Source organism: Coregonus lavaretus (genome assembly GCF_964263955.1).
Source record: "Coregonus lavaretus genome assembly, chromosome: 4".
Lineage (NCBI taxonomy): Eukaryota > Metazoa > Chordata > Actinopteri > Salmoniformes > Salmonidae > Coregonus > Coregonus lavaretus.
In genome coordinates this window covers 8352860-8370695 of record NC_139991.1, presented here as the reverse complement: position 1 = coordinate 8370695, position 17836 = coordinate 8352860, and the positions used below count along the sequence as shown (strand labels likewise).

At 42.9% G+C, this 17836-nt stretch overlaps 1 protein-coding gene across 1 annotated transcript in view; it reads right to left on the bottom strand.

Moving 5' to 3' along the window:
* The window catches only part of LOC311127907 (protogenin A-like), a gene marked incomplete at its 5' end in the record, with an annotated part of 38408 nt that extends 25329 nt beyond the window's left edge, over positions 1-13079 (bottom strand). The window contains 2 exons of the mRNA XM_084159806.1: positions 10966-11268; positions 13013-13079. Coding sequence (XP_084015932.1) covers positions 10966-11268; positions 13013-13079 — 370 coding nt within the window. The remainder of the gene's footprint in view (positions 1-10965; positions 11269-13012) is intronic.
* Between the last annotated feature and the right edge of the window lie 4757 nt (positions 13080-17836).

Sequence of the window (17836 nt, the reverse complement as noted above, 5' to 3'; positions counted from 1 at the left end):
AGGGGGTCAAATACTTATTTCCCTCATTAAAATGCAAATCAATTTCTAACATTTTTTACATGCATTTTTCTGGATTGTTTTGTTGTTATTCTGTCTCTCACTGTTCAAATAAACCTACCATTAATATTATAGACTAATCATTTCTTTGTCAGTGGGCAAACGTACAAAATCAGCAGGGGATCAAATACTTTTTTCCCTCACTGTATCTCGCTAGCCCAGAGTAACAGTGAGATGCTCTCCTCAGTGTTTCCCTTTGGAGGCTCCCCCACTAACTTTATCACAGAAATGACCCCTCTTCTCTACATTCTGCACACAAAAAACCCTGAACGCACATCAAACACAGCAGGCTTGCCAGGGGAGAAGAGAGAGTGGGAAGAGCCAACAGATGAAGAAAACATAAGAGGAGCCATGCAAAGATTACAAGGAGCTCAGATTTAAAGCGAGGCAAATCCTCACTAGGTGCAAGGTTCATAGTTTCTGATTGAACAGCTGTTGCCACTGACATCAGAGAGGACCCCAATCTTGCACCTTTAGTCATTGTCTGAATAATTGAACATGAACTATTACCACTCAACAAATTTAACTGACAATCAGCACACAGCACAGGTGGTGTGCTTCTAGCTGTATCCTTAGCAAACCTTTCTCAGAGTACTACTTAAAAGCAACGTAAATCTCAAGCACTGTTCTCGAGAAACCTTGCCTAAAGGTAAACTCCACCCCGTCATAAAAACACTGGATTGTGTCCTGGCCTCTATAACGGCCATGATGGATAGCTGGACGTAACCTGGGTTTCCAGGTGTTGTGGTGCTGAACAGCGGGAAAGCCCTAACTGCCAGACTGGGCTCTCTGTGAATCCTGATCAGCGCACTGCACTCTGACAGCCACTCTGTGTCGTCTTTAGGAAGGCGGCAAGGGGAATTCTGTCCCTCCTAAACGCAGCTGACCCTCTGACATGTCAAGGTAAAGACCTCCTCGTTTTTTTCACTGGCCAGGGGCAGGGCATGCACCGTTCATGGGCAAAGCCAAAAGGAACCCAATTAATGTGGGATCCATAACCTACATTCTCTACCCTGACCAGTTTTAGAGAGTTGCGCCACTTTGCCTTGAACTTTTATTTGCAGAGCACTTTACTTCTAGTATTAGACTTCCAAATGGAAGGCTAACTTCTCTAATGGGTTGTGTGCAACCAGTTGCTGTAGAGTCCCATTTCTTTGTGTAAAGTTATCCTTTCACTGAGCCCCTTGCCACTTTGCTTTGGGCATTTTTAATTGAATGAGTTGTGAGCTGTAAGGCCTCTTGTGCATCAGGGCCAGTGCAGTCCTCTGCAGAGGAATATTTGCTGTGGAGAGAAGTGCAGGCAGGCATTGGATTGGGAGCGTCATTGAACGGATACAGGGGCCCATCCCTCAGCAACACGCTCCCACGGAGCAACAAAATGTGGAACCTCTAATCAACATCAAACACATTCCTAAGTGTTGCACAACAGCAGCAATGCAACATGGAGGCATCCGTCCCAGTAGCCCGGGGCCTGGGGCCATGAGAGGATGAGCTTCCCAGATACTCTGTCTCTCTGAATAGTCAAAAAATGCTGGATTGACAAACAGAGAGATCTTTATTGATTATTGATTAACTACTAAGTCTCGGTCTAAAATCAATTCTGCTAGGGCTTGTCGAGCTGTGGTCACTGCCGTGGCTGCTCAAAATACGCGATTGACCGTCTCCTTTGAGTGATGATGGTTGCCAGAGGCGGCACCTAATGCTCCTAAATGAAATATTAAAGCAGATGAGCTGAGGCTCACACTACAAGGACTAGATTATACCTTCAACTACCTCTGTCTGCCCATTTACCTCTTCCAGTCACCTTCCAGATGACCTTTGAAACACATTAAGAATCAAATGCTCTGCATTGCCAGCAAATGCTCATCATATGCACCTCCCCCCTGGAGCTTTGGGTGTCCAGTTATTGAGCAAGGCCTCCATGAATGAAAAGGTGACTTGACTATTCTCCCCCTTTCACAATTTGTTTCTGTTACTTAATGATTTCATTCAACCACATAGAGAATATATAACTATCAAACCCACCTAGCTTAAAATGTAAAAGCAGAATCGATCGGTTGAATAATGTATTGTTTACCCGGCTGTTTTGCCCAGCTTGTTTCTAATGAGGGGGTGAATGCCTGCTCCAAGAAGCACAAAAAGAGGATCTGGCCATCTGCCCCTTGCAGTGACCCCACCTCTGACCTCCAACCTCCACAAATCCTGGCTGGCACACCGCCCATCCAGGCAGAGCCCTGCAAGGCCACCCCAGCACTGCTGCAACGCTAATGCTCCCCTGCTGGCTCTCTGCAAACTGCCAATCAATTACTCAGAGCCTCCTAAAACTGGGAGGGGACTCTGCCTTCCTACAGATACGAAATGCCCCCACTAACATCCTCTTTCTCTTCAACCCTGTCCACTGCCATTCCATACTGGCACAGTAGAACAATGCTTTGCATAATGCTTTTCTTCATTTAGTTACTGTGCAGATGGGAGATGTTGGGGCTGGTGCGGAGTTGCAAAAACAAATCTGTTACTATTGATCATGAACAAAGTGGTGATTCACAATAAATCACATCTCTAACACAAAACATAATGAAGGGCGTTCCATTATTAGTAATGACCATTTAAAACCTTGTCTAAGGTTTTGCGGCATGCAGACTTTGCACCCTTATCCTAAGAAACAGAAACAAGTTTGACAGCAACAAAAAAATCAGTGAGTGACCACTGAAAACACTTTCACCAATGTCCGAACTAAACTATAGAATTATTCAGTGCCCTGCCTCCCAGCTGGCCAATCTCTTTGTCTTCCAGTGGCAGACGGGCCTGCTGAAGCCAAAAGCTCAGCAAACATCAGGTCAGTGGACGGGTCAAGCCCGGACAAAGGTTCCCTTAGAAACTTCAGGGGCCAGCTCTGTCCCCCTTCCCCCTGGTCACTCCAGCTAAACGTCCTGCCAAAGTGCAGGGTTATCAACCCAAACCCCCCCTTCCCACCCCACCCTGAGGACATGCTCTTTAACATATGGGAATCCAATATTCAGAGTAGTTGTATGCTCTCTTCTAATTACTATAGCTTGAACGATCACACTGCAGGCACAAATTCTACCTCACTACTATGTTGGTTAAAACAATTCTCAAAATGTGGTGGAAAGAATGTGTTCTATACGTGCTGTATGGAGAGGTATTGTTATGGAAATGTTCAACACAGCCACTGAGCATGCCCAATGAGCATTAATAATCCACTAATAATAAAAAGCAAAGAATATACATATGGGTGGTCCTCTGTAGCTCAATTGGTAGAGCATGGCGCTTGTAACGCCAGGGTAGTGGGTTCGATCCCCGGGACCACCCATACGTAAAAATGTATGCACACATGACTGTAAGTCGCTTTGGATAAAAGCGTCTGCTAAATGGCATATTATTATTAATATCTTCATAGTAAAGCAAATGTTTATAGTGTGCAGAGTCAGTATATGTGTGCGTTCAGATATATCCCTCTGTGGTCAGGGGTTGACTTTGTTGTTCTCTAAGCTGTAACTCAGAAACATTCCATGTTTTTTTGTTTTGTTTTTTAGGGGCAGAGGAGCTCAGAGTTTAGCCAGGGCGTCTGTCAACAGGTCAATGGCTGCTGCTGCGCTCTGCTCTGCAGCACTAATTTCCTCCAGGCCTCTTGGTTCCCAGTGGTAGACAAACGCAGTAAGTGGTCAAGCAGGAGACAGCGCTGAAGCTTTTCTATCCACTTCAAGGCCCTGGCTACGTGTGTGGCTTCTCCTCGCTCCTGATTGGAACAAGGTGGATGAGCACTGAGGCCAGATCCAGAGTGGCTGGTCAGGGATCTGCTCTGGCAGCTTTGTCTAAGGCGATCTGCAGAGCAATTGAGTGGAAACACTGGCCCTAATCCTGCAGATGACCTGGGCCAGGCCTGCAGCTTCACTACGCATGAATGGGTAGGGACTGGAGTTGGTCCTGGTCAGGTCATGTGGTCAGGAAACACTCTTGACCCTACTCATAACACTAGCAGGCAGTATGTCCACAAGGAGATCTACAGTTATCAATTAAAGTATAGGGGAGTATTTAAAACCCTTATGAGTCATAAGTGACAGGACAAATAACATTACTGCAAGTGTTAAACAGTAGGACTGAAGGATGCTTTCTTTGAATAGCATTGCAAGAGAGAGTAAGAAGGAGACATCTATTTATGACTTCAACAAAAATCCTTGGCCTCGACCTCAAGGTCCTAATACTGACAGTTCTGAACAGTTCCGTACTGAACCCAACAGAACATTTAACCACTTAAGCGTTCAACGTCATCAGACCTGTCAGAGGGCTCATCAAGAGTCATAACATTTCATTTCAACCAATTTCCAGAAACATTTCATTCAGTGATAATTACTATGATGTGACAAATGTTTGGTATAGTGATATTGATTCATGCTATTATTTCAAATGAGGGACAGCAGATCTGTGTCGTGGGCTGTGGACAGAGTGGGCAGTGAAGGGTTCAGCATGGGAGGGAAAGTGGGTGGGGAGGACTGCTCCTTTCATGACTTCTTATGCAAATGAACCATGAATGGCCTAATGCTGGGAATGAGGAAACAGTTTAGGAAGCAAGCAATAAATATCAAACTGTTGAGGTTTCATGTAAATGGTCACTGCCTTGGGTTGCTGCCCACATTTTATGAAAGGTCAAAAGTAGGATCCCAGAAAATACCAGAAACTATCCATTAAGATAAGAGGAACACCCAGGTCTGTCTCTATTTTAAGTCATGTAGTGCTTGGGTCTTTTTCTGTACATTGGAATGCATCACACATCAGAATGAGTTCTATGTATTTAACACAATGTAACAAGAATAGCTCAGGCTAGTCTCTCTCCCTCGTAACCTTAACTCTGAGTGGAAACAAAAGGAGCTTGTTGTCAAATCGATCATTTGCTTTGTTTCCTTGTATTTCTTTAAAGGAGGCTATTTCTTGAGTTTCAAATTGAATGCCTCCAATGGAACAGAACCCAAGAAACTCTTGAGTGATGAGCTCCTTCATAATGTTCAATGACCCAACACCATTTTGTCTTCTCCCCCTTTAATAAATAATAAGGGCTCCTGAAAAAGAATGCTCAGCCTGGCAACTGAGGGGAAGAATGCAATGCTGAAAAGCCCCACAAATCAATCATTGGCCGGGCGAGTTGGGCTGGGCTGGGCCAGGCAGCAGGCTGCTGGAGGGCCCAGTGGTCATTGGCCCAGGCCAAACAAAGCACATACCCCATGAGCACTGTGACCTCGAAGTCCCCTGGGCAGTGGGGGCGTGGGGTTAGGAGAGGGACACTTGCCCCCTCCTCCCATCTCTTATCTGGTGTCAAAGTTCTCCAATCATTCAACATCAGCCCTTCACCCACCAGAGACAGTGCTTTCATTGTGTCTGATCTCTTCATCAGAGTGCTGGTTTTAAACAGTCCATTTTCAAATCAGTACAGTCTTCTACTTAATTATCGTGTCATGCTTTGTTTCTCTAAAATGAAAACAAGTCACCACAAAATAAGGCTTTGTGCTCAAAATCCAATAGGAGATGGTGCCAATGGAGTAAATCTTGAAAGCATAACAAATGTTTTGGCTAGACATAGATTGGGTGGACACTGATAGGGGACTGTTGAAGTAATTGATAAATGAGAAGGAATGTCTAGCATTATTGCAGGGAGGATTTAAATTGTGAGTACTCTCAGTACCTAACATCTATTGGGCAATCTAAAGAAACCTTGGACCTCTGGAACTTCGGTCCAAGGAAACCATGGAAACCATTAATCTCCCACAGATGCAGATGAGGGAAAAAATGAGCCATGCTCAGAGACTTATTCCTCTTAAAGAATTATTTCAAACATTCACGTCAATCCATTACTGTGCCTTTAGGTTTGCTTTTCCTTTATTGTGACCCTAATGCTGCAGAGCCTCTGTAGGTCTAATACATTCCTTAGCAACCAAAATAAACACTGGGGTTGTGGTCACACAAGGAGAGAGCTGGTGGGGTCAAACAACCATTTTGTTGGAGTCACAAAGTATGCTGTGGAATAGTCATTTGGGTGCTCTATTGTGGACCACAATATGAAGTTAGTAAACTGTTCAGCATTAGGAATCTTTTCAACCATGTACTCAGTTTTTTTAAACCTGTATTCTGTATGCTTACTCCAGAGGCAAAGTGTCTTTGCACTACATGCTTGTCATTTATTGGGGTAGTCAAAAATGGTCCCAAATCCCTGTTGGAAAAAAATGGCATATTTGCTGGTCCATGCTGGTCTATGCTGGTCAGATGTTGGTCAAGCTGGTTTGACCAGCATGGTCTAGCTGGTTATGCTGGTTGGCCAGCATGGTCTAGCTGGTTATGCTGGTTGGCCAGCATGGTATAGCTGGTTTTGCTGGTGATCAGCCTTCGCTGTGTTTTGGACACTGGTGACCAGTCTTCACTGTGTTTTGGACACATACCAGCTTATGCTGGTGTTGCTGGTATATTGGTGACTAAGCTGGTTTTAGCTGGTCAAGCTGATATGTGTGTCCAAAACACAGCAAAGACTGGTCACCAGCAAAAACACAGCGAAGGCTGGTCACCAGTAAAATTACAGGTAAAGCTGGTCACCAGCAAAAACATTTATCTATCCTTATCTATCCTCTCTTATGACATCAATGAGCGAGATATATTCTCTCCACTGGTTTTGTAACCTCGAAAAAACATAACTGGGAGCTGATTTTCGAATCAACTAAAAACATCCCAGCACTCTCACGGTAAGACCTTGCATCGGAACCGATGGATAAGGATATGGGCAAGGACATGGATATGGTTTTACAATGTATGTGTATTGCATAACACCCTGTGAACCTCTGGAAACATGGTATAGGAGGCCTGGAGGGATCATACACATGAGACCAAGTCTCTACGGAGAACCCCATCATTTTGAGGAGGCCTATTGACAGCACTCATGTGGTTAGCTACCAAGTCACATGGCCGTTGATCAAGACACAATCCCCTCTCATCGTTTCCCTCAGGGCAACTGACATTGAATGTTTCTCAAACCCTCCATTTCCTGCCTGTAATGGTCGACTTAAATCATTCTCTCTGACTCAACACTGTAACATTTACTTGTTCAGAAAAATACCAGGTAAAAAAGGAAGTCCTGGCTTCAAAGTGGGAGCATCTGCTCCGAGGACAAAGGGATTTTCAAATTGTAGAAACCAGATCTTAAAACAGAACTAGCCTAAGATGGTGTTAGGGATGGTCTTCCCACATTTATAACATAAAACAATAAACTCAATTTGTTGTTATTTTTTGTTAAATAATGCCACTGTCTTTCTAAAGGCCAGAGTCAGAAAGGACTTGGCAGCATGACTGATAATGAGGGATATCTTTTAAGGCCAGAGGTGAGAAGAGCCTCTGGGCAGAAGGTGCAAAAGGTCCCCACATGTTGCACTATCAATCTTCCTGGTGAAGGATGCACATGAAAAGCTCCCTGAGCCATAGTAACGCTCACTCTGAAATCTTTTCACAGCATTCAATGAGGAGTGTTTTTTCAATGCAAACAGGGGCGTCATAAACCCCACCTAGGGCACAGTAACATAAATAAAAAGCATCTTAAGACCTAAGGATACACTGTATGTTAAAACAAATAGGCCATGTCGGAAAGTGATATCATTTACAAAAAGTCACTTTCTCAACTTTAAAAAGAGTTGATTGAAAAAGCATAATTGAAGTTAGGATAATCAAATTAGATTTTGATTTCCAAAAACAAAATCTAAATTAAAAAAGTTTAATCAAACTCTGCAGTGCCATTCTCATAATTACCCTTCCAGCGGTGAATAGGCCCAGCTGTCCTAACCATTGATCTCTGGACATACAAATGCCCCCCAAATAACTCATTTTAGTCAGGGGGCAGTTTGGGGCAAGGCGGACAAAGAAGGCCAGAGTGAAAAGCTTTTCATGAATTCTTCAGAGTAGCAGAGCAGAAAATCATAGTGAGGAGACCACTAGCCTCTGCCTCACTGGCTGGCCATGCAATAAAGTTAGGCCATTTAGACAGTCAAGGAAAGGCTGTGGTATGAGGGAACGGCAAATTCACATTTGTGTGTGTGTGTGTGTGTGTGTGTGTGTGTGTGTGTGTGTGTGTGTGTGTGTGTGTGTGTGTGATTCTCGACAACCCCCGCTGCCACCTTTGTTTTCTACCACTGAGCATTTCTCAGGTACGTGCAAATTTTATGAGCTTCCAGATAGACCGTCAAGCAGGTCTAAGTGTCCCTTTAAAACAAGCCTGTAAACTCCGCTGGCAGCCTTTATCACCTCTTAAGTTCATAATATAAAACAGAAAACCCTCTCAATTAATAAAACTACAAACATAGCATCCTGTAAAAATCACAGTAAGGACACAGGCCACTGTAATACCGGGCTGAAACTGGCTGTATAGCATGTGAGAGGGTCAGAGTAGTTTTAGTGGCTTTAAGGCAGTCACTGTTTTCATGGACCTCATGCAAATCTAGGCTCATTAACTCTGTATTTTATTGGTATAGCATCTACAAGTCTGTGTGGCATCTTCCAAAACAAAAAAAGATTGATGTTGTATTGCACTCAATTGTCTTGATAGTAATCTCGGTTAACCCAGAACTAAAGTAATTGGTCAGCTGCTCGATTAAGTTTTGGGTCCATACATGTTAAGAGAAGGGATCAAGAGATGCTAGAACGAGGAGCGGAACCGGAATGATTCCCATTCCTTCCCCACAGATTCTACGGTATCGGTTATGTTTACGTAGATCTGTCCACAAGAGATTACCCTGATAGTAATTTCAAAAGTGCTTGTAAAGGCCCAAAAATAAAAAAAATTGTAACTTTTTATCTTTTACATATAAATCTAGGCCTATCTGGAAAGCAAAAATGTTATCAATGGTGTCTGTTTGTTTTAGAGGTCTTCAGTAGAATTCAGCTTAGGGAACTGAACCAGGACAGACACATTGTTGTCTCTCAACATCTACTTGTCAGTGGATTGTCAGGATCATATCAGACAGGAGATGTGCTCCTAAAGAATAGTATTCCAACCGGTGGGCTCTTCAGGAACCTCACAGTGGTAAATTTGAACAATTTCACAACTAAATCATTTCACAACAATCCTGCCCAATTTGACATGTATCAGGACTTAACTTTTCCATGTACAATTCGAATTAGAGACAATCACAATATTCTTGGACGAGTGCATGGAGGGGCCATTTTCTGTCTTAAGTGCCACATAAAACCTCAGGTTTCCCTGTGAAAGGGAATGCAAGGGAGGGAAAAAAAGACACATTCTTTTGTGCAAAAGAAGCACAGCAAAAAATATGGCCTGGGGGGTGGTGTCACCCGGGAACAGGGTCCCTAAAGAGCAGCTCCACTGGCCCTTTAAAAGAATAGGCAGCAGGCTCATATACGTGCCACTGGGAGAAAAAAAAGCATTCCAAAAGAACAATTCCCCAGTGATCATGGAGCAACGACATGAAAGCCCAGTCCAGTGAATAAGGGTCATCTGCTCTTTAGCACTGGTGTAACCGGCATCCTGGACAGCTCCTAACCTTTCAAACCTGCATCTCCCTCATTTACACACCAATGGACATATTCTCCTCCACTCAGAGTATCTTTTTGGCTTCAGGCCTCGAACTTTGAAGGCTGTACCCCCCTCCCCCCAATGCCACCACTGAAGCATCCAATGCCTTCCCTTCCTCAGCTATTAGGTGGATTAGAGAACCGGAATGCCCAAAACGCAACATTGGGCATTACACTGGCGAAGAAAGAAGAGAGATTAGACGCACCAGACTACATAGAAAATGATAGCACCCTGCTGGTGATGAGAGAAATACCCTTTTCCCCTTGATTTCAGAGGTGGGAAAGGCCTATTTTATGCCTGTTAAGAGTGTAAAGTCTCTATCTACTCCCCAATGACTATGTCAGCTTCAAACATTTTAGCAGATAACTACAAGTAAGATCTCTCACTTTGTTTAATTATCATTTCAACACAGAGATTGTGGCTCTACACTCTTAGAAAAAAAGGTGCCCATAGGAGAACCCTTTGAAGAACCCATTTGGGTTCCATGTAGAACCCTTTCCAGTGAGGGTTCTACATGGAACCCAAAAGGGTTCTACCTGGAGCCAAAATGGGTTCTACCTGGAACCAAAAAGGGTTCTCCTATGGGGACAGCCGAAGAACCTTTTTGGAACCCTTTTTTCTAAGAGTGTACATCAAACCTTTTGTCCAGTTGTATACCTGCTAAGAAGTTAAGAACTTGTGCTGATAGTGCGGGGCTTGTACTAAGCTCACCTCTAAAGTGGATATCATTACCATGCTTTCAAGATGAAAACACAGGAGTTCCTCTGTTCATCAAGTAAATGTTATTTCGAGGGGCATAGTATCTGTTGTCCTGTCATGTGGATCACTTCATTGTGGTCCTCTGTAGCTCAATTGGTAGAGCATGGCGCTTGTAATGCCAGGGTAGTGGGTTCGATCCCCGGGACCACCCATACATAAAAATGTATGCACACATGACTGTAAGTCGCTTTGGATAAAAGCGTCTGCTAAATGGCATATTATTATTATTATTGCTATGACATAACATCCTCAGTGTAGGGCACACAGATCCCATGCAGTTACATTAAATTGTAATTATATGTAACTACACAGTAACTAAGAGATTCGAAAGAGAACGTGGATGGTTTATGTTACTTATCTTAAGTCACCATGTACACGTACCATGTACATCCAATGTTGTCTACTTTTCTACTGTGTTTAGGATGTTCCCATGACCAGGTACAAACATGACCAATTATGTACAATGAGACATATTAGGAGGTCCATCTTCTGTGGCCCAAAGGTTGGAAGCCCTGCATAAACTATCCATTATTCCATGTGATGCCTATACACAACTCCAGTATGATACTTACTTGCGATTGTAAGACAGACTTTCTGGCTCAGGATGGCTCCATACTTGTTCTGAGCGAGGCACTGGTAAAACCCTTCATCTGATTTGTCTCCTCTCCTGCTCTCCACCTCCGAAATATAAAGGGAGCCGTTGGAGAGAATGTAGACGCGGTCGTTCTCTGCAACTTTTACTCCATTTTTAAGCCACCTGATGGCAATAGGCGACTCTCCGTGCGCTTGACAGTCCAATATAACGGCATCCTTCCGCATGACAGTAACATCGTGGGGCTCCTTGATAAAAAATAACTCACTAAAACATAAAACACCTGTGGGGAAGAGAAGAGAACAGAGTCAGTGCCTGGCTGGAGTGGGAGAAGAAGCAATGTGATGAAATTAGCGACAATACTAGGCAAGGGCTTACAACTATTCTACGTTTTCCATAGGCATATTGCATTGGTAGGATCTAAACTTGAAAGCATGTTAACATCATAGTGCCTACAGAGAGGGGCTTGGATCCCATCCAACAGCAGCTCTCATTGTACTGAGGTATAGTACTCCTATTTGATTTCTTTCTGCTCCAATTTAATCCTGTTACTCATGTCTCACAAAGCTGTGACGTCACTGATTCCATGGCTCCATTCAGTCACAAATGTTTTATTGCACCACCAGCATGAAATTCATAAGTAGCTCCCCTTTCAATGATAAGACTCCCAGCTGTAAAAAAGTTACAATCCAGACAGGAAGCAAAAGCCTTTATAATTTTCCAAATCAAATGTGATGGCTATACACGTCTAATGTCCTAATGGAAATGTTAATGGCTCTGTTGGCTACTAATCGTTTCATGTTAAACAATTCCTCATTTATTGTGAAACTATGGGATTCACACTACCTTCACACAATCATTTTACGTGCCTTTTGTATGCAAATAGCTTATTACCATTTCATTTAACACTTTAGACTGCAAACCTTGTAGCCTTCCTTTGGTTTATCAGAATTCACATGTTTTGAGCCATGTTCAGCAGTATAAGACTTCACATAACACGTTCTATATTCTCAAATAAACAAACACTATACTTGATCTGGCCAAGTTCCATCTGAGCTCTAGGACCCTCTATGCTCGCTTAAGATGAGGTAAATGAATAGATGAAAGCATGTCCTATTTAAATTATAGGAGAGTATAGCCTACTATATATATTTCTGAAATACCACATGCACTTTGATAATCAAATTGGCCTACACATTTGCTTAAGGGGAAAAATACAAGCTGTCAAAAAGGTTTGATGTAGGCTACTAGAATAAAAAAATCACTAATTAAATTGTTGGAAATCAATTTAAATGTAGATTATATATATATTTTTAAACATTGAGCTGATCACCATGTTCAGAGTAGCTACTTCAAACAGCAATTTACACAACATTATATTAATTGTTAATTGCCTATGTTAACTGTCAAAGTGGATTATTTATGGAAAGAAAATCAGTAGCCAGTTTTTCTATTGATATAATAATTCATTTTTATGTACTGAATGAAGCGAACATGAGTAGGGAATAGCTAACCTATATGTTTTCGCGTTTATCAATATCTCAAAGCAGGGCTGGCAATATTGTACAATCCACGTGTATCTGATTGCTGTGTTGTGCTGCACGTATACAAATTCATGCAGAAACCCGGGTTATCGTGTAACTCGAGACAAAAGCAAAAATCAAACATAAACTTGTATAGGTTCTGTGCTTATCTAAATGTATAGCCTACATCGGGCAATAGTCGAAGCAGTCAGTGGTCATCGTGGCCATTTCGTTGCCCCCTAAACTCCGGGCACTGGCAGTGCGTCCACTCAGCTATAGAAGTCGCAACATAGGCTATTGGCTAAACACTTCAATATTGAATATTCGTTAGTACAGAACACTTCAACTAACTTACTATTTTTCAGTGTAAATAGCAAACCCTATTAGTATAGGAGCATGAGTATGGTCACACATCCGATGTCCAGTTCGGTATTCCCCCCCCACTAAACCAGTCACTATAATTTCAATTTTACATAAACTCAAACAAAATATTACCTTTCTTACCTGAGATTGGAAGAAAAAACGCAAAAAACAGCAAGCGCTGATATAATTTCCTTTTAAAATACTCCATCTATTCAAATTGTTCTCGCATACTAACTCTCTCAGCCCCTACCTCCAGTCGAACTACGTGCTAATCTAAGAGGAAAGTGACTGCGCTCCTGATCACAGCAGGGATTACTTTTTTTCTCGGAGCAGATGGACATCACCCCACCCATTGCTGCGTTCTACGGTTGAGTAATTCATGGGGGAAATGTATGGGAGAGTTCCTCCGCCACCATCAGTCGGCTAATTAATACACAGGCCAACATCTGATCAATTCTATTTTTTTATGAGTGCCATAGCAGGTAAAATTTGGTCAGGTGTTACTGGTATTAGTGCAAAGTTAATACACGAAAGTTAATGCATACAACACATCTGTGTGATTAATGCATATAGTTTTATTCATTTCCCTTATGCCTTTTGGAAACATGGAGCAGACCTTTCCTTTGATGACTCATCAGGATCAATGATAATTCAATGATAACTAAGAGGCGTGGGAATTAGAATGATAATGCACATGGACATAGACACATGTATAAAGAAGGATATAGAGTTTCAACCAAGGAACATGATTGAGTATCATTAAATATGATCCACATGCCCTCATAGGTCTGGGGAGCATTATGCACAGCTATCATGGCCTGAGTGCAGTGCTGAATGATGACTAGAGGAAACCCACCATGAAACTCACAGTTGTTCATGTGCAAGGTGTGACTAGGGTCTACTGCTTACTCAGAATGTAATTCCTGGGAAGCATCAGTTCCTCAGGAAAAGTTTGTGTGGAAATGGCTTTGGAGTTGTAGTTCATGTGAATAGTTTGGATTTGCAAGAAATCATTTCTCATGCTGTCTGTAAAAAGAACCAGGGCAATGTGTTATATTGTTGGCTTAGTGTGTGTTTATTATATTAGGGATCCCTAGGCTGTTCCAACAATTGTCTATTCAAAAGTCCATTCACATACTCAGAAACATCGTCTACCAGCTAGCTGGACTATAGATCAAATTCCCACTCCATCCAAGGTATTGCATTTAATTTCAGATACTGTATAACCAAAAGGTTATTGGTCCAACAAATCATGATGATTATAAGCAAGATAACATATTTTACACCTGACAAGGTGAGTTATCATGTTGTCTTCCAAGCATGCATTTATCTTTAATGCCCCTCAATGACGAGGCTGTATTCTAACACAAATGAGCTGCAGTTTAGACTGCTAATAGCCGCAGTTAGAGAACAAACTGACAGAAGAAGATGAACAGTGGAAGAGGAAAAGAGGATACTTACCTATCATAAGTGTTTAGGTTGACAGAGCATCATAACAATTCCCAGTTAGTCTCAATCATTTAGTAACTTGATTATTGAGTAATCCCACAACATAACTCTGAAGTGTCATTACAAAAGCAACCTCCATTGCGTAATGCACAGACACTTATGGACATCTTAAAGCTTTTAAAAGCTCTTGGCATATTGGCCTTACAAACTATCAGTTGCCAATGCCATATACTATTTACACCATGCATTTATTTTTAATGGCTCTCAAGGACACGGCTCTATTCCAACACCAGTATGATGCAATCAAGACAACTCAGGGACACTTGACCAACGGAAAGAAGGTGTTGAGAAAATTGTCCATAAAACATCTTGACTAATGTTCCCACTTTGAAGTGATGACATGGAGATAGAGAACTGGTAGAAGGACTCACACACTGAAAATACTTTCATAATTAAACAATTGACAAATTAAAATGTTTCGGTCACATAGACCTTTATTAAGGCATATGGGTAAAGAGAGATTCATTTGTGTTTGCTTCAACATATGTTGGCCGGTAATAGTCACTCCATGTCAAAGAGGGCAACTGCACTGCAAATGGTCACTCTGGAGGAGAAAAAACTGTTTATGGAAATGAGGCACTCTCTACCACTGAGAACTGGGCTCAGCAATTACCACAAAGCATTGGTAGGAGCAGGACAGCTGCTGCATAAATGCAGAAAATGCAGATATTGATCCAGTGTCCATGTTTTATTATGGAGTGAGTTTGACCTTCCTCCCCCGCTCCGGACTCTCATTCAGCAGCAGGGTCGAGGCCCAGCTGTTGTTTCCTTGAGAATCCCCCAGCACAAAATATAACCAAACCAAAAGCTGATTCTCACAGTCAAGGATCAAGGTGTGCACTTCAACACAGAGAAAATTGATGAAAGTTAAGGTGTAAAAGTGGTGATACAAAACATGGAGTGGAAATGCAATGGCTACTTTAGGAAATATAACTGAACTCGTGAAATATTTCAAATGAAAATGCAAGTGCAAGGACTTATGATTCTTCACTGGAAAAAAAATATATAATTGAAGATCTGCTAATTTTGAACACACATTAATTTACAATGTATAGTGCCTTATGACTGTGTAATAACTAAAATCACAGCCTAATATTGTTTGTTGATCTGAACAATCAATGTGGACATACTATGATCCTCTTATGTGATATTACTACAACCATGTGATCCATCATGACAACCTTTTAACACCCAGTAGGCTGCATAGAGATATACTTCAGTAGTGTCCTGACAAATCATTGTATTAGAAAGAAAAATGTTTGTTTGTGGCCCAAGCTAACCTTATGGCTTCTGCTCTTACATAGCATGTGAAAGTGAATATGCAGCCTAATTTATGGTGACCGCTCACGGGGGGGGGGGGGGGGGGGGGTGGTCTCTTGAGGGTGTTCGATTAAGAATTGGTTTTGGGCACCTGCCAACATGACACTGTTTGGGGGTGGAGTGAAGATAGAGCTGCACATGGACGGAGGTCGAGCTCTGGGGCCAGATCAATGAAATAAAGGGGGGGGGGGGGGGGCTTCTGCTATTGGATAAGCCCAGTGTCATCCTGCTCCCATACAGACCCATCCTCACCGACCCCAGCAGCGTCCAAAAGACTGGCCTGAATAGTGTGACCTACCACATGACCCTTCGGCCAGCACTTTGGGGGTTGGGGAAAACAGGACAGTTGTGGTTAAGCTGAATCATATGAATGGGCCCTGCCTGCTTTAGAGGGGAGGCTTTCCATTCACTTACTTGTGTTGACTGCCGAGAACAGATTTTAAAGCTTCTTAGCTTATTCAAATCAAATCCGATCTTATTTGTCACAAGCGCTGAATACAACAGGTGTAGACCTTACCGTGAAATGCTTACTTACAAGCCCTTAACCAACAATGCAGTTCAAGAAATAGAGTTAAATATTTACTAAATAAACTAAAGTTGAAAATAAAATAAGGTAATTTGTACATGTAGGTAGGGGAAAAGTGACTACGCATAGATAATAAACAGCGAGTAGCAGCAGTGTCAATGGGGGGGGGGGGGGGGGGGTCAACGTAAATAGTCTGGGTGGCCTTTTGATTAATTGTTCAGCAGGCTTATGGCTTTGGGGTAGAAGCTGTTAAGGAGCCTTTTGGACCTAGACTTGGCGCTCTGGTACCGCTTGCCGTGCGGTAGCAGAGAGAACAGTCTATGACTTGGGTGACTGTAGTCTTTGACAATTTTTTGGACCTTCCTCTGACACTGCCAAGCATATAGGTCCTGGATGGCAGGAAGCTTGGCCCCAGTGATGTACTGGGCCGTACGCACTACCCTCTGTAGCGCCTTACGGTTGGATGCCGCGCAGTTGCCATACCAGGCGGTGATGCAACCGGTCAGGATGCTCTCGATGGTGCAGCTGTAGAACACTTTGAGGACCTGGGGACCTATGCCAAATCTTTTCAGTCTCCTGAGGGGGAAAAGGTGTTGTCTACAACCCCGTTGATGTGAATGGGGGCGTGTTCGGCTTTCCTTTTCCTGTAGTCCCCGATCAGCTCCTTTGTCTTGCTCATGTTGAGCGACAGGTTGTTGTCCTGGCACCACACTACCAGGTCTCTGACCTCCCTATAGGCTGTCTCATCGTTGTCGGTGATCAGGCCTACCACCGTTGTGTAGTCAGTAAACATAATGATGGTGTTGGAGTTGTGCTTGGCCATGCAGTCGTGGGTGAACAGGGAGTACAGGAGGGGCCCCAGTGTTGAGGATCAGCGTGGCAGGGGGCAGCCCGTCAGGAAGTCCAGGATCCAGTTGCAGAGGGAGGTGTTTAGTCCCAGGGTCCTTATCTTAGTGATTAGCTTTGTGGTCACTATGGTGTTGAACACTGAGCTGTAGTCAGCATGAACAGCATTCTCACATAGGTATTCCTTTTGTCCAGGTGGGAAAGGGCAGTGTGGAGTGCGATTGAGTCATCTGTGGATGGAGAGCGTGATCACACAGTCGTCCGGAACAGCTGGCGCTCTCATCTGTGGAACTAGTAGTGTGTATCACAGCGCTTATGTTAATGCCTAAACCTCAACATTTAATGCATAACGTGCATAATTATTTGCACCACTGACTCACTTGAGATGCAAACAAACAGAGAAGGGAAGTAGAAGCTTGTAATAAGTTGGCATCTACGTCTAGTTATCTGCTTTACCAAGTGAAGGTTGTAAAATTTGTAGAGGGAACTTGAAAGTTAGTTACTTGAAAGTTACAGATTGCTTGAAAGACTAATGTGAATCAACAAATAGCCTAATGTATGATCAGACCAATGAGCTGTCTATAAAATGATCAAGCTTCTGTGACACCACGTAACAACTGCATCCTAACATTGTAACAATGTGTAAACTGTGCAAGTGTGATGATCAACCGTCAAGTGTTTCAATGCCACCCACTGGAAGGAATCTGCATTACAGCCAGTGGTTAATTTGGGCCGGAGCTAACAGGACAGGCTCCTGCATTTTG